Genomic DNA, 19,569 nt, shown 5'->3' on the forward strand with positions numbered 1-19,569 from the left:
CACACACACACACACACACACACACACACACACACACACACACACACGGTAGGTGCGCCGTTTAATGATTTTTTAGTTTTTCGTAAATTCGCGCGTGGTATCGATGGACATAAGAGTGAATTTTGTGTGACGGTCATAAATTCTTTACTCGTGCAATCTATTGATAATTGATATACAACAATAGGAAATCAACTCGTACATACCTCTTAATTACTCGGGAATCAACTTGTACATAACTAATAATGGCACGGGAATCAATTAATACATATAATAGGTCTCCGGAATCAACTCATCTATTGAGCTAAGTGGGTTGTACTGCAAACAAATATATTAGGAATCGGGCCCGGTCAGGTATGGCTTCAAAAAATAAAATAAAAACTGATCTTGAAGGAAGGAGGGGTGTTTTGTAAATTTAAGTTTTGGGTTGAATCGGACTGAAAAAACGGCCTTTGCAGATCTCCAATACACATTGTATTTTATATAAGTGATATATACAATTTCTATTAAAATTATGAATATTTAAATTTTTTTAAATACATTTTTATGTTCTGTAATATATGATAATCATTTTTATTTAACATTTAATATCATTTTGTTTAAATATTTTTTTAATTTTTAATCTTAATTTTTTTTTTTTTTGTTTTTAAATATATTATACCATAGAATATATGAAATCAGAATGGTCATTGATAAAATTGTGCATAAGTAACATAGGGAAGCTCAAAAATCATTCGACCATTGTCATGGAATCTCAATAATGTATATATTTCATATATTATGTAGTTTAATAAACTTTATGCATCAAAACAATGAAGTACGTTCAATATTTTCATTACTATTTTTCCTTTCTTTTTTTTCTTTTGGGTTAAACGACCGCTAAGTCATTACTATTACTACAGAATAAATGTTATGACTATTAAAGTGGTATAAAACTAGGACTCCATAAATATAGTGGCTGAATCTTGTTTACATATACAAGTGATCATTTTGATTTCATATATTCTGTGATCATATTATTGAATCTATTGTTTATGTGATATGGGTTATTATTTTAAGGTAGTATTTTTTTCTCTTACATTTCTCGTAATCATCATAAGTCTAATAGAAGTGAGGAAGGGTCTCTTGCATTGAAACCACAAGAAAGCTATTAACGTTTTGTTGTTGTTGGCCAGGCGTGTTGTTCTTCTTGCTGGGATGTACAATTTCCGAGGCATTAAAGGGCGTGTCCTGAACGCAGAATTTAACACCTACTCTGTAGGGTTTCATTCGTGGTAGAGGAAGAAGGGTCCAGCTTTATTAATATTTACAACAGTGCCCCTTTGCCACTATATTGGGAGAGAAAGGGCCTTCAGGGGTGTTGTTTCGCTTCTCTACCGGCCGTTTCTATGTCAGCGTCGGCAGTAGGATTACCGTTATGACAAAAGCTCCCGCAACCGTCTTGCGATTTATCATCGTTGCGACCTTTGCCGCGCGCCAAAGATAAAACTCTTAATCGCCCTACGATTTTTCCTCGTTTTCCGCTCCCTTTGCTTTTTGCTTTTCTTCCAACCAAAACGTTTATATAATAATGTCTGAAGGAACGAGGCAACCTGTCACAAAACTGATTATTCATTTTTTTCATCCCTCGCGAATCAGTTTACACGGGTTTGAAGTATAATTCTGTCATTTTAAACTGAAGGAAATGTTTGAGCGTGCAACGAATATTTCAAATCGGTTGTTTTATTGCCGTCGTCAGACATTTATTTTTTCCTTATTCTTTTATTTATTTATTTTAGTTTTGTCTTTTACTTACCTTACCTATTCTGATGTAAATAAAAAATACATAGGAAATTTAACCTACCTATATAGTAATTTTCAATGTGTACAATTTATATATATATGTACCTTTTATGGCTCTTACAATTTTTCATACGCGCCACCAAAAATATTCACTTACATTTGTAATGTAGATGTATGTATATATTGTGTATGCATCGTATGGTTCCCTAGTGTGATACTTACCTCGATAGATTTTAGAAAAATATGGAAGTGGGAGGTATCAACCTACAGAGCTCATGTTGTTTGTTTTTCACTTTTTTTTAATTTTTTTTTTTTTAGTATTACACGTACATATTCTTGAAATAACTTGAAACGAAGAAATTAATTTTCTCAAAACTGCATAGTGTACGATTGTATTGAAAGTTTTACTGAAAAAAAAAAAAAATGAACGAATTGTAATAAATTAACTATCAGACAGTTAGGAGAGGAAAACAATTTTTTGAAGTTCAGTTAGAGATTGGTTCAATCTATTCCATTGTTATTGTTATGCGGAAACATACATATTTCTATATTGTTTCTCTTTTGATTTTATTTTACTTGAGAAAAATCCTCAGAAAGCCCAAAATTACCAATTGATATATAGTACTCACTAGATAAATTCTTTCATCAAAATTGCTAGGTATTTAATTTCATAAATGAATTATAAATTTAACTATTATATTATTTTCATTACATTGTCATACATTGTTATATACTCTTGTCATTGATTTTAGTATAAATCTACGTGTTTATCAAAATCTATAAAGTTTCAAATTAGCCATTTTAAGAGTCAATATACGGTATAACTTTTCTTGATAAAATTATATTACTCATAAAGACTTAAATTACATTACAATCAAGAAATTCTTAGAAATCCTTTTAAAAAATTTGGAGTTTTAGTCAAGTATATTTGAAAGTTTCTTCTATAATTTCTTACTAGCTTATCTCTTAACTTTGTGGTTTCTAAGATTTTAAACAATTTCGGTCCACTTAATAGATTAGAGTTCGGAAAAGAATATATATGTTTCATACATTTAGTGAAATAATTATTCTTATGATATTAATACCTACTACTTTTTATTTTTTACAATGTGAAAAATAATTTTGAAATATATCTTTATCAAAATTCTACTGAAATTTTATAAAATAACGTAAATAATATTGTAAATTTTTTTCATTAATATAATTTTCATTAACATCCATTTTTATTTAAATAATTTTATACATTTTGAAACACACAACCTAAAAATATTCCAGAATATCTAATTATTACATGATTATATTTATTAATCTATCATAACTCATGTAAATACTTAAATTTAAATGTATATACTAATATTGAATGACTAAGCTGTTTCATTATACTGGGTATCCTTATTCTTTATTTATTAAATAAACTTAAAAATAAATTTGGCCAAAGAATAAACAGGTTATTAGATTGTGTGTTGTTATGAAAATATATAGTTAATGAAAATCACATTAAAACTATAAATTAAAAAAAATATATTATTTATATATTAGAGGTAGTTGATTAATATTTTGTTTCATCATTCAAATACGTAGTAAGACGTGTCGTAATAATATAAAAATATGTATACTTAAAATTGTTACCTAAATTATTAGCAATGGAATAATGGCATAATTTTAATTTCTACTGGAAAACGACTGCCATCTTAATGTTTATATTTAACAATGCATTTTAAAAATAAAATGGCTGTTTTGACTTCATAAAATATGTAATCTTAATGAGAAAAAATTTAAATATGAACTATATAGACAAGAAAATTTATATAAGCTAAATAGTTCTTACTTTTTATGGTTTTCAGTACGACAAAAGTAATTTACACTATTTAAATCATAAAACATCTCATGAAAAACATATATATTTTAAAATAAAAGAATAGATAATAAAATAATGGCTAAAAAAAGTAATTCAATTTTTATCAAATGATTTTGTTGGTTTCCCGTTTAATTTATTTTTTATACTTTATGCGTGTGTAGATAATATGTTTTACATTTTATAAAATCCTTAATCAAATGAACTCATGAACTCTGGTGGTTAAATTGTTATTATCTAAAATATTATTAACATTACGGGGGGTTTTTTTTTTATAATATTGTTGCATAACCGATTTCAGGTGATAAGACATAAATCCTAAAATTCTGTGAATATTATCTATTGACTTTTTTATATCCATATTGTTTTTTTCTTTGCTAATAAATCACGACTGTAATCGTTACAGCAATTTTGACCGCATTGTTATTCATTAACTGATATATATATTTTAAATTGTTTTTTTTTCACCAAGGGAAGAGGATAACGACGTTAACATTAGCAGCTATCCCAAAATATTAATCAATGTTAGGGTGAACAAATTGCTGTTAGAGATTTTTTTCGCATTAACTGCCACTCGGTCCTAGCTAGATTTATTATCATTGTCTATTAGGACAGAATAAAACATTTTTGTTAACACAGTACTTGATATGTAACAGTTGTTAAAAATTGCCAAATCGTGTTATTTCTCCAGTGATTTTTTCCCTCTCAAATTATATAGTTTAGTTTTTAAATTACTTTATCCATGGATACTAGTCGAAATCACAATAAATCTAATGTATTTGTTTTTTACTAAAAAATACAATTTAGAGCGGCATATGATTACCAAGTACGAGTAGTTTGTAAATACATAAATTAAATTTCAAAATAAATGTATGAGTACACCGCAATAATTTTGAATATATTAAATACATAAAAATTCTCTATGAGTTGAACGAAGCTAATAAATTTTGAATAGTATTCTTTAAGTACCGCCTGAAAAACTTTATAAGGCCTGTAGCTATAGTTTCTACTACCTGTATCCTTATTATACCTCAATTTTGTTCCAAAACGGTTGCTAAGATCTCTTGGAAATGATGCACAAGCTCCATTTCAACCACCTTTTGATGCCGTGAACATTAACAACAAAATCTTTTGTTTCGAACTTTGTGACTACAGTAGATATTCAGAAGTTGAAGAAAACTTTGTATATTCTAAAAATGGCAACGCTACAGCCCATTGTTTCTAAGGATCTAGAAAATGTCTTCTAGTTTGTATGCTTTTTTTCTTGTTCTATTCTCTTTCGCAGTCATTTCCTCAATACGGCGTGACATTTTACATCGAGTGCATCATCAGTACTTTTAAGAGGTCCCAAAAATAATTATTTTTATTTCAAAATTTTCTATTTTTTTATGAAAACGGTGAACTATTAAATTATATTTCTCCGAGTATGCTCATCATGACACTTATTCAGATTTAAGTGATCGGAAAACATTTTCATTCCTTTACAGCTTGCATCAGTTAAGTTTTTGGAGAACGTTTAATAATCATGTGTAATATTCGAATGGTAATTTCGCTCTTTATATGTAACTGATCTATACAGATAATAGAAAAATCTCTTAAGTCGGGTGAGTTACTGGGATGGGTGAATTATATTGTTGTTTTACTATATAAATATTTTAATCTTGAAACCAATGTACCATTGCTCTCAATATTTAAAAAAAAATTCTAAATCATAGGAGTTGGGTGAATCAGTTTATATTTCTAAAATTGGTTTATATGTATAGTTTAGTATTATAACAAATTAGATTAAACTTTTGTTATTATTATTATTTTTAAACCGCTTTGGTTAGGATGTAAATATTATTCTGTCTTCCGATTTATTAAACTATACCCGATTAAAATTTCAAATACTTATAAACAGAAAAAATTAAATTAAAAATTTTGATTAACAATTTATTTATTTAAATGATGAACTCTTAAACATTAGGTACGTTAGTAAACATGATTTACAGTTAGCACATTTTATCAATAAATTCAATATATGAATTAAAATTATTTTAAACCTGTGATAGTATACTAAAATTAACTTAATTCATATATTTAGTCTCTATTCAAAATTCCATTTAAATATTTATTACAAATTAACTGCCGTGATTGAATCTGTCATGTAAAAACTAATTTTTCAATCTCAGTTTTTATTATAAATTTGGTGTTTTATTTGCTTTATGTATATAATAATATACATGTATGAATGGATTAATAAAGTATAGACACATCATTTATTGTGGTCTTTAATAGTAAAATCGTAGTTTTATATTGTATTCTCATAAGTGGGTGGTTAAGTTATAATTATTTTTAACGGCTTTTATTTTGTAAGCTAAACGTTTTAATTAAAATTAAGTTGTTTTCAATTAAAAGTGAATATATTTACGGTAATACATATACGATGGGCTGTATATTTTGTAGATTTGAGATTTTTGAAAACTGTTTTAACAAATTTCAATAGATATTTCTATGCATGAAAACACATACATATGCTTAAAATTCACAGCTCGACCTCGCCTCTAGCATTTTAAGCACCAAAATGAGCGGGTGGGATGGGTTTTGGGAGCTGTGCCATAGGGAACGGCTTAAACACAGTAAGAAGCACACCGTGTGGCATGTTATTATTATTGTTGTGAAGCGGAGGCAAAAAGTTAAGCCGCTTTTTCCATTAACGAAACGATGCCACTGGCACCTGCTTAACAACATAAAGGAAACTATCTTAAATTATATTATATTATATTGGTCTACTACCACACGGTTTAGTGTGGAAAGTGAGAAATAAGTTATTTATTCAACCAGATAGATATTTTGCACGTCAATTTTACTACAAAAAAAAAAAAAAAAAAAAAATGTATATATATATATTTATGTATATTTTTTTATTAGACCAATAAATTCCCGATGTTTATCATACTTCCTCTATTGACTAAATATATATACACACAATCATAATAATAAAACAGCAATAATAATAAATGCGTGCTCGTGCGCACACACTCACTCTCTCGCTCACACGTTCGCTCACTCACTCACTGACAGCCATCGCATAGGGGTTAACCTATTAAGCTTAGTTCGTATAATATACGTGTATTATTTTTACGTGCTCTGGAAAAATAAGGTTCACGCGGAATTATTATTAATATATGTTTTTTTTAAGTGCCATTCCGCCTCCCTTTCACTGTGCGTCGAACGTTTACCCGAAAACCATTAAATCGTGTGCTGCGAATACATTCTGAGGTACTGTTATTACGCTACATATTTCACGCGGTACCGGCTAGATACCGATCTGAACCCATAAAAATAAGATATTAATATCGTTGGCCCGTTATTAAAACAAAAAAGGCCCTGTCGAAGTTTACGAAAATTTTGTGGATTTATTATGCTGCTCCGGAAAAGAAGGATTTTTATTATTATTGTTCTAATGAAAACTGTACCTAAACCTTTTTACAATTATTTACAAGTATGAGTTAAGTGTCTTTTGGGGGTTAGTCGTCAAAATTTTCGTCAGTATAAAAGATTCACTTCTCAATATTCTCTTTACATGACTTACCAAACTCGTTCAATCATTCTGTGTATACATTATTCAGTATTTTTTTTTTAGAATTTCAATTTTAAGACCAATTATTTGTCCAAACTATTATCGAGTCAATTTGTGTTCATTTTAAATGTAATAATAAATTGTATCTGTTTCCTGCAGTTCTTCCATAAATGTGACTGAATAGGTTGTTTAAATTACTTTCCGTGCAATTAATCAGTTTTATGTAAATTAAACATTTAAAATTATTCATTACTAAACAAATTTAAAATCACCTATAATAATTGTATGCGTATGCTAAGCCTCACGTCATTAAAAATATGTGCTTAAATCGTTCAATTAAATTCATTGCACGTATAAATGTTTTTGAAAAGAACTATAGAGAAAGCTGAGACTATATAGACTCAAATTAATCGTAGTTGGAACAAAGGTTCTGGTTACGATTTAGATATTGAGTTAACGAAAGACACGTGATAGAAGAATGCCAACTTACCGATGAATAATATGTTTCATTTAAGATATGGAGACGAAACCGTTAAATATCCGTCTTCAGATTTCCTCATTGTGCATGTGCAAGTGTTATTTATGATAGGTAAATCCATCTGAACAGCTTGAATTTATCTTTCACTCGAGTCTTCTCGGAATGACTTATTATGGTGTTATTAACGTAGAAAGACAGTAATCAAAGGATGTGTTTGTGTTGAGAAACACGTGGTCGGTGAAGAGAATAAAAGTAAAAAAAAAGGTTAAGATTTTCTATTTCTACCATTTTTCCTCTCCCGACTATGTGACAAGTCCCATTTAGACACAGACTCGCAAAAATAACAAGGGATAGGACAAATAAAGCACCCAGAACACTGCAGGGGATGATGGGATGGAGGGTGACAAGTCTATTACACGAGCTCTGGATAAACGCATTAGACGCGTATGTCCGTCCACCCTCTCATGACTGTTCCAATGTTCATCTAATGCCCCGCCATTCGACCCGAAATAATACCGAAGCGTCAGGTGGAAATAAAGAATAACACACATCGCGTAATCCATCACCGTTACGACGATACCTAATGCTTAAAATTGTACAGATTGACTCGAGTCAGGGCCGTATTCATTAATTATTATAGAAAATGTTTCATGTTAAAATAATATAGGTAGAAAAATCACACACACCCTCCTAATAATACATACGAGCCATGAAATTGAGCATTAATTAAAAACGATATTGTTTAAAACAATTGAAAATTTGTTGGAAAATTAGTTATTGCAACAATCAGGTGAATATTTAAGTGTCGTTTTTAATTCCATAATATTTGTTATAATTATTGTTTTTTTCTTTTACTTAATTCATGTTTGAATCAATGCTAACTGTTTTATTTTATTTTATAAATAGGTATGTAATCTGTATCTTTGATACAATCAGAATATTCAATAAAAGTAACAAAAGATAAAAAAAAAAAAGTTGAAGCCATTGATGACAATTTCATTAATTTAATTTAATTTTGTTAATATCTTATGGAAAATCTCGACAGTACTTACGTTTTAGGCGTCTTGGTGAATTTCCAGGTATAGTAGCAACGGTCAAATTTTTAATAAAAATATTTTCGGGAATACCTAGTTGGTTATGAAATAGTTTGGTTTTTTTGGCTAATTTGGTCTTTTTAGTTTTAGATCTGAATTAAGTGTATAATTGTATACGTAATGTAAACTATTTATTAGTTTCCTAGAGACAATGTTTTTGAGTGTTTGAAAATTATTGAGGTTCGAAATTTTTGCATAATCCATATCAAAATTATATACGTCTTTATTGGTTTTAATAAATTTTCATTTAATGGAAGTTTTATGTATATGAGGATATATTTATTATAATAAATTGGGATTTTAAGTGATTATTTTGGACGTATATGGTAGAACTGCATTTGGGTAAAAAGCAGGTAGAGGTTGAACTGCAATGGGCTTCAAAAAAAGTATTTTAACAAAAATATCATACATTTGAAAAAGTTAAATGTTTAGGACACATTAATTTTCCTATCTACTTATAGACTTAGGACTGTCAATGATTTAATCATTGACGTGATTAAAAATAATTTTTGTATAGATACTATAGTGTTAATTTATTACAAAATCTTAAAATGAATGAATTAAATAATATATAAATAATATAATTAAATACATCGTCAAATATTATTATTATTTATTAATTTTTATAATTTTTAACTTTTTTTCAACTCATTTCATCTTTTTTTGTAGTATTGATAAACTGAAATCAAAAACTGTTACCAGGTAATATAATTTTGAGTAAATACATTAATATATTTTACAATATTATTTATCTTTTTCTACCTTGTTGTTGAAAGTCTTATCGTCTTATTTTGCATTAAAATATAAACTACCTATTAGTAATTGTGCTATACCTTTCGTAAACGTAAGATTTGTAATAATTTTAACGTTCTTATAAATGAGTTCTTTAAAAGTCATGTTTAGTGGAAATATAACATTTTTTTTTTGTAAAAGTCTTGTACATGGAAAATGTTCAGTTATATTCAACAACATAGTTCTAACCATTTTTATGCATAACAAGTTAGCGTTCGTAGTGAAAATTCGCTTTAATTTGACCATTACCTTTTTTCAACCCAAGTGAAATTCAACATTTTTTTTTTTTTTTTTTTTTAAGGAAGTAAGTGCAATTCCCGTTTAGGACTGACCTTTTAGTTTTGATATGATAGGCCCATATTGATCTTCGGCCAAGAACATATGTATGACCAAAATTTATTTAACTGTAGAAAATTTTGGTATGGAAACACCATATAAAAAAACATTAAAACAAGTGGCTTGCCTAAGAGTGAAAGTATTATGTACAAATTTACTTTGATAAGCTCTAAAACGTCATTTGGTAAACCAATTTTCCAAACGGTAAATGTGATTTTGTTGATTACTTGATACCAAAGGAGTATTGTATGTAATGGAAATAATAAATCATCTACATAATAAATTAGTATTAACTTATGTTACTATCAATTTTGATATGATACATCGTTGTTGCTAAAAAACTAATTTTTTTAATTGGGTACACAGTCAAAATTGTTTATTTTATTACTGTCCAGTCAAACAGAATAAAAATTACAATTTCTTAGGAAATATATTTAATTTTTAAAATGATGTTTAACTATTAAACTATATCTTATTGTTAAAATATTTTCAAATAGTCTAACAAAATAAATTATGAGGTTAAAACAAACTTACGCGTGACTGCAATATTGTTAGTGGCGTCAAATAATGTTTATAGGATTCAACGATTCATTTACGATTAGACTGCTGTTAACTTGAAGAAAATAAAACATCAGTGATTTCATTTTCTATGATCGTCCAATGTGCCGAATGTAAAAATGAGCTTAGAGGTGTAAACGATAGTCACGATATCTTGAATTGCCCCCTCCCTTCAGCACAAATAAATTAATTTAAATATAAATAATAATTGTTCTACGTTTATGCAAAATTATTTGCAAATATATTTTCTTACCTTAACAGTCAGACAATCGAAACAACCAATATCTTTTTGACCATCCATATCTTTTACTTTTATGAACTTTGGGTCATTATACTAATGTTTCAAGCTTTTCTATGAATTTTACTATTATACAATTTATATATATATATATTATTTATATATTTACTTGAATTAAATCCTTACACTTTTATTCCTAGAGTATCCAAACTTTTTCGAAACTAAAATCGTTTAATATAGCAGTTATGAAATGTTAGTATACACGAATAATAATCTAGAAATTATAATAGTACAAAGTAAATTCATAATGTGTTTGGCAGACACCTGTGAACATTAATATGAATTGTATTATTGAGGTTACGTTAAGTTTTGATTTTAGCTTAGATATTATATTTTGGTTTACATATATGCTAAATATTAATAATTTTAAGAAAATTTGAAAAAATTTAATCATTTATGTGGATTATTCTTAAAATTAACTGATAAAATTGAAAACTACGAATTTCACTTTATTAATTTCTTACAAATTATACGTCCCGACTTCTCAGGAAAATAAAATTTTTTTTTTAAATTGGATATTCCTAAAATGTTGACGTACAATTATTTTGTGCAAAATCTTGGTATTTCATGATAGAGTAAAGAACTGTTATTTAAACAATTTATGAAATATAATTAGTTTATAACTATAAAATATATATCTTTATGATGTTTTTACACAAAAAACAATTTATGCATTATCTATGGGTTCACTAATAGCTGATTTTCCCATAAAATAGAAGATTTAATTTATTCTAAAGTATAAATTACCCATTACATTTTGTATCGACTATAAGAAAGTCATTTTTTTTTATCTTTTTTAGTTTTATAGCTATATATTATGTTCTTTGAAAGTTTGCTTTTGAAATTTTTTTTCCGAGTAATAACATTTTTAAAATCGAAATAATTTTTTTTTTTTTTTATATAACTTTTTAAAGTTATTTATTAATTTTGATATTGTTTTATGGTTGTAGGATAATACTACTAAAATAGTGCTAGTGTGTATTTTAGATTTTGTACTAATAAATTAATTTGATTTATTATAACATTTTTTTTAAGGTTTTTGTATTCAATTAATTTGAACAGTTGATTGAGTTAAATATATGTGTACGTTTCTATAATTGTTTGATTAATTAATTGAATGTTGTTTCTATTTTATGAAAAAAAAATTTCTGGCACCGTAAAACCAATTCAAGATAATATTCTATGTAAAAATGCATTTTAAGTGTATAGGTATTGATCAGGTCTTATTGAAATACATCCTTCGATTCTGTTTAAAAACATATCTGATAATACATATAGCATTTTGGCAAAATTCAATAAAGTTTTTTCTAAACTTTTTTTATATTGAAAAATATCCTTTACACATGAAACATTCTTAAAAAAAAATCCTTATAAATTAGCACATCTAAAAAATTCACTACTTAATTATTGAACCTATATATAGGTATCTATATATATTGTATCTATAGATACTTGATCTGTTATAAAATAATAATCAAATACACAAAATATGTTCTAATTACGTTTGCCCTTAACTAATTATTATATTATTCCGTGAGTAAAAGTTATTTTATCAAATATTTTACAATTATTTATTTGCCTGATACATGGAAAAATTTAAATCTTTAAGTATTACATTTATTGATATAAATTATTCGTTTCTTATATTTGATTGCTATGATTTATATAATTTGAATACAATTTTAAATTTATTATTCCCTATTACTTAGTTAATATTCGTAACAGATTTCGATTCATTATCATGAATATTGGTTTAAGAAAATCAGTATTCACTTTCTTTATTGATATATAAAATAATATAACACTCTTTGTCCATACCGCTATGGATTTCCACAAGGTTTTTTTTTCCCCGATAAGCAGGGAGAATGGTCCATAAATATAGCAAAGGATTCTCGTTTATTAAAATATAAAATCGTCACCGAAGAATAAGAGAACAACACGAGGCGGGTACTCGCTTCTTTCCAAGCCAGAACAAGAGGCAGGAGGATTTAATAACGTTATGCGGCCTGAGAATAAAAGAGGTACGCGTTGGGGAACAAAGCGCAATATCCCAAGACCTTTGCACATCTGCTGTCAGACGCCTAGAGAGATGACTTTTTTATATTTGCCACAACCTGGATCGTTATTAAAAGAGCGGACAAGCCAAGCTGGTCCTATATATTAATAATTATTTTTTAGTCCGCTAGCAGCATCGTCTTCGTCTTTGACCGATTTTGAGATGAACCACCTGAACCCGATCGATGGTTTCATCTACCTTATGAGACGTTATAAAATTATCCTTTAAGCATATCTTAATATAAGAAACTGTAGAACTGTCAGTTTTTTTAATAATAATCAAATTTGTCACTATAATTATTTATATACAATTTTAATTTTTTAATTCTGATTAATCTTTACATTAATCGTTCTTTATAAATACCATTACATCATACAAGATTATTTTAATTTACATAATCACATCGCATTTGTTTTTTTTTTTTTTTTATCATGGATTACTTTAATTTCGAATGTTAAACTTACGAGTATATAGTATTTCAAAAATAAAGATAACTGCAGTGAAATATAATAAATTTTTCATATATTATTTCATAGTTAAGTGTTAACAAGATTCAAAATTTGTAAATTTTTTAATAATTATTAACACTTTTAGCATTAGATGAAAAAAATGTATGAAGAACTCATTCATTTTATTTATCAAAACTATTATATTTATATACTTTGTTCATAGAGTAAATTTTCTTTATTTAACTAAATTACAATGTATTAATACATTAATTCTGTTATTTTTTGAAAATTATTCCCTCTTTAAATGAAAATATCAGTGCATACATATTTATCTAACTACTAAATATTTGTTTTGATTTGATATAATTTCAGAATGAACGATAAATATAATTAAATAAGAAATTTTTATTCAATATTCTAACTCAAGTTTCACAATGAGTTTTTAAATACATATAAAAATAAACCTGTCCGTAAAAGTGTATTATACAATAATATATTTTTCAAAAATGTTTAAGCATGCCATTAAATAACGATAAAATACTCAATATTTTTTCGGATCTTCAAATGTATGCATACTAATTTCATTAATATGTATATGTAATACTCAAATTTAAAAATAAACCTTAGCCAATTATCAGCTATCTAAAAAGTAATAAATATAAATTTATAATTAATTCATATGTTAAATTAATTATTTTTAATATGATTTTGAAACGATTTTACTATTAATTATTCTTAAATTGATTAATATAATGGAAGCCTATCACAGTTGTTTATAAATTATAGTTATTAGTTAGAGTCAAATTAATTTACAGTTATACACATACTCTGTTTCTGGAATGATCGAAGCAACTAGAATACGTCTATTCTTTGGAAAGGCCAAATGAAGATTTTTTTAACATTTTTTTTCTATAAAACGTTGGTTTTATCTAATTATTTTTAGGACGATATTCTTAAATTTTTAAATAAAATTTTTTGTAAATTTGTGTTTTGAATTGATATGTTTCATCGATTTTGGATTTGTCACGTATTTTTACCGCCCGAGTTGCAAGAATTAAAAAATTTGGTGTGTCATATCGATTTGTACGAACATTTCACGAGATAAACGATGATAAAATGTATTTGTTAATTAATATTTTTCATTAATTAACTTGTTTTTATATGGTCAACTAATAAAAAGGAAAAAATAATAACAAAATTAAGGTGAAATTCCTTATTTTTTAATAATTTAAATATAAAAAGTATTTAATATCGCAAACTTAAATTATTTGTGTTTAAAATAATGTATCTTATATCTGGTTTTTGGTTATATCATTATTTAGACTGAATTAGATAATGATTATATTTTGAAATTATTATTTATTAAAGTAATAAAATTATTTTATTGGATTCTAATTCATCTGAATTATTGATTGATCAAACCAATTTTTTGCATTTAAACCTAGTCTTTTTTTGCATACGATAGGTACATATTGGTCGGTTATATATAAATTATGGATTTAGTTAAGTAAAAAAAAATGTCAATACAAATGTATCAAATTAATCAATAAATTATATTAATTAGTAAATACAATTCGCTATCGTTAATATCGCGAAATTCTCATACAAATCGATATGTCACACTATATTTTTTGATTCTGGCAACTCTAGCGTTAAAAACGCATGACAAATCCAAAATCGATGAAACACATCGATTCACATGAGAAATGTGCAAGAAACATGTATTTATTTTTAGATTTAAAATAACACTCTAAAGATAATTAAATAAAACTCAGGTTTTTAAAGCGGAAAAAATTTTCAATTAATCTTCATTTAGCTGCTCCTGAGTTTATGCGTATTCTAGTGTTTTCGACCATTTCAGAAATACCATGTTTAATAATAGTAATACAAATACATTTTATAATCAACATTATTGGAAAATATTAATTAATACTTGTGTTGTTCTATAAATATATTATGACACGATTATAATGGTTTAATAATATTTTCGTGTCATATACTCCTGCAGCTTAATTTAATATGTACGAAAAACATTTATGTAGGGACATTTTAATTCGTAATAAACTCAAAGGTAATAAAAACAAACGTAATATAAAATAATATTTAATTTTATACTTAAAGTTAAGAGCAATTTTATTGCTGATAGTAAAAAAAAAAAAAAAAAAAAAAATAATAATAATAATACTGAAAAATATTAATTACAAATGTCAATATTATTGTTTAAGTTTAAGTGAATTTAAACGTTCTTAACAGTTCAAGTTTTCCATCTTTTTCCGTTCGTATCTTAACCAATGGGTCCCATGGGTCCCTGGATTAGCAACAATAATAATGAAAATATAATAAACCGTAATTAACAAGTCGGGTCGGTCCAGCTGATAAACAGTCATGTCCCAAGGGTACATTGGCGTTGTCTTAATTAAATTTATTAACTCAAGAAGAGTAGAAGGTATACACGTTGTAACCACAATTCAAATTTCATGGTTATACTTTGTGTGTGTGTGTGTGTGTGTGTGTGTGTGTGTGTGTGTGTGTGTGTACATGTATGTATTTCAAAATTAAAAACAAAAATAGAATTAGTCGCAACGATTTTCTGAAACTGGAGATAAAAACATTTGCTTCTTGAATTTTGAATAGATTCGAATATGTATCCCAATTTCGTTGTTCTCTTTATTTTCCCTTTTACATTCAATAATAGCGCTTTCATTTTTATTCATGACAACGAACGTCATAAGATTAAATGTTTTTCACGCTACATCAACGCAATGATAATGCATAAGTTACTACATAGTTGAAACTTATTATAAATTAAACATAATATTTAGATAAATCGAATTTTCATTTAGTAAATCCTGTAATTTTTTTTATCGTAATTTATTTTAAATGTATTTGAAATCGATTCTTCCTATTTAAAAGCATAAATTCAAATTATATTTAAGACTATATTATATACATTTATTAAATTTATATAAATATTTATAGAATTATTAAATATTTATATTTCTTTTGTTTTATTCCTAATATAATATTCCCGTAAAGGACTATATTAAAATTCCTACACTGTAATAATATTAAGCTAACGGTATGTACTTGTTTTATATAAAGCCTTTTATACTGTATAAATACTAAAGCTATTTGTTGTTTACAATTATTTACAAATTAGTCTCAAGTGGGTACCTAGTTTAATATTTGTTGAATAACAATAACTATCTGATCGATAAAGAGTCGATATGAATCATGACTAGTCTTTGCACATTATATACGTATATATGTTATTCATTATACGTACATGAATACGTAAACGAAATTAGTAATAAAAGTTTTGATACGTTTCTGTGATCGTTGTCGACCTGACACTGGGCCGGTGTCGCATACTAACCGCACGCACGCACACATATTTGACATGTCCCTTCTGCACTAATTAACAGCCCGAGTCTCTCATAATTAAGTACGACACTGTCAAGCGAAGTTCTCTCTCTCTCTCTCCCTCTCGTATGCACACTCACGTGCGCACACACACAAACACATACGTGTACATTCACCCTGCGCTGTTTCAGAACAGCATGAAACTCTCTTCCATCCCTAACCTCTCTGGACGGCGACATTGTTTAGTAAATCTTTGTTTGGAAGATACGTTCGACTGGGTAGATATGGCAAGAATGTTTACCCTTAAGCATACATTATTTGCGGTCTTTAGCCACTTGTTGCTTTAGTCCCATTCCTTTCTCATGTAACAAAAAATGTAAAATTATAGTATGTTCTTTTTACTGTTAATATTTTATTTTACTAAAATAATGATAATAATAATAATAATAATAATAATTTCGTTTTTATTTTTAGAGTTGCCACCAGGATTTCCAGTGATTACCGAAGGCCCGGGTAGTCACAAATCTATTGAAGTGGGACATAATGCCGTATTGCAGTGCTCAGCCTCCGGTAATCCGTCGCCAACTATTTATTGGCTTCGAGAAAATATGCGACTAGATTTGGACACGAACCCTAGATACTCAATTCTTGACAAAGGATTTCCAGGTATGTACTCTTAAAGACGGCTTACCACTGACGAGGGTGTTTTTTTTCTACGTTTGGGACATCCCCTTTGGGACCTTTGACTTAAGCAAATGGACCCCCTGGTTGTAAAGTTTTCGTGGGATCTAAGTTTTATTGGTCTAACCAAAAGGCGTGACGTTATGGCTTTTCAAACCCTCGTGCAAACTACCCTCTAATTTTACAACGAGTAATAGTGTTTGTTTAGTTGCGATATTTTTTATGTTTGAAGATAACATTTTCAGAAATCTTAATGCTCTAGATAAATTATTGATAAAAAAATTAATCTATCCATTTAATTATTAAAAAAAAAAGACGAACACTTATAAAATATTCGCTCTCTCGTATTTTGATATGCATTTTTATAAAAATAATTTTTTTGGTTCTTTTGAAACCTTATCACTTGTAACGAAATTGTGAAATTCAGTCGTGTAACAGTTAAAATTATATTGCGATTATATACTAACATCAGATTAAAATTGTGTCATAACTTAATTTTTAAATTTATTTAAGTACGTGCAGTAAAATAAGTCAATGTATTATATTATTAACTTACAAGTTTTAAATTAAAATCCTATCGCATTCTGTAGCTATAAATTTGTCTTTTATATAAATTAAATACAATAAACTAATTTAAATGAATTAAGAATTATATAATTATTTACTTTTGACCTTAGTTGTTCTACCGTTCTTTTAGACGTAAATAAGTTAAACTTAGTTACAATTTTGATTCTATTTACATATTAAGACTCATGTTTATATTTTGTTTAAACTAAAATAAATGCGTTTTTTAATATTGAAATTATTTATTTAAAAATTTACATTTAATTTTAATTAATTATCAATAGTTAGTATTTAATTGAAACATTTATTTGTTACGAAATTAATTTAAGTTGGCCATTTATACTCGTGTTTTTGTACAAATATGCTGGACTATATTTGCGTTAATTTTTTTTTTTTTTTTATAAAAATCCCGATGTAAATACATTTTTATAATTAAAAGAGATATATGTTAAAATAGTGCAAAACTGTAATTCACTACCTAAATTATTAATTTGCCCATAAAATATAAGTTTCAATAGTGAATTGATTTATATTGTAACAATCTTTTGATATTTTTCCCCTCAATTTTAAGACTACTTATTTTTTTCAACAATTTTTTAAATTATTTGAAAAAAAAAATGAAGCACTAGTTTTGGTTTGGTATCCAATGATAATATTAACTACATTTTTGATTTTTTTTTTTTTTTTTTATTCAGCTTTTTTATCTATAGGTATCTAATTTAATTATTTAATTTTTTTACTTTTATTTTTGTTGTAACTAAACTTTGTTATACGCAATGAAAAGTACAAATATTTGTTTCTAACATTTAATTGAGTATATATTGTGACCGTACATGATAACTTAATAATTATCAAAATTAAATATTTATAATGGGCCTTACGATTGATATCATCTACTATAGTTGCACTGAAATTTGCAGACCATATAACTCAATTATGTCGAGTAGTAAATCATGAGAAAGTTAGGACCTTATTGAAGAGTTGAAACACTAACAAACTTTATTTAGTTCTTACGACTTTTCGTAAGTAACCATTCAAAGTTGTTAATTTTATGAACACTAATAAATACTGTTATAGTTCTTTAGAAATAATAAGATAAAATTTAATTTCTGCGTCTTTATTACGTTATGTTTTATACATCACCTATTTAATTGTTAGTTAAGTATCTTAAACTTTTAAACTAAACTCACTTTATAATTGTTGAGCTACAATGATTTATATGTAAGTTGAACATTTTGAATTTAATCGATTTATTTTATGGCAAACTATAAAGATTGATGTTAGAATAATATGAATCATAACCTATCAGATAACATTAATTTTACTTCATTAGAATAATAAGTATTAGTAGTTGGTAAATACTTACGAACGAAGAAATTGATAACCGGATGCATGAAAAAACAACAGAACGTTGTATTCCGTTTAATTAGAGATTTATCGGTGTATAAACAGTGATAAATAGGTTAGGTAGCCAACATAATATATTGTATAATATAATTAATTATATATGGACATATGTGGACACTTTAGATCATTACATTACGATAAATATTGCATATTAGAAATAATAAAAATTCTAGCTGGTTGAGGGATTATAAGTACCTATCGGCTACTGCGTGGTAAAGTATGTTGCCTTAAAAATTATGGAATAGTTGGGTTATAGCTTTAATATGGTGTAGAGAAGCATTCTGATTTATATTATAC

The 19,569-nt window shown here is 26.8% G+C and overlaps 1 protein-coding gene across 7 annotated transcripts in view; it reads left to right on the forward strand.

The window, feature by feature from the left end:
* LOC112694025 (tyrosine-protein phosphatase Lar) overlaps positions 1-19,569 on the forward strand; it is a 149,826-nt gene that overhangs the window by 76,881 nt on the left and 53,376 nt on the right. For all 7 annotated transcript variants that reach the window (XM_025569346.1, XM_025569347.1, XM_025569348.1 and 4 more), the window contains one exon: positions 17,095-17,286. In XM_025569346.1, coding sequence (XP_025425131.1) covers positions 17,095-17,286 — 192 coding nt within the window. The remainder of the gene's footprint in view (positions 1-17,094; positions 17,287-19,569) is intronic.

The sequence above is a fragment of the Sipha flava genome, unplaced genomic scaffold, assembly GCF_003268045.1.
Source record: "Sipha flava isolate LNK unplaced genomic scaffold, YSA_version1 121_pilon_pilon, whole genome shotgun sequence".
NCBI classification, from domain to species: Eukaryota; Metazoa; Arthropoda; class Insecta; order Hemiptera; family Aphididae; genus Sipha; species Sipha flava.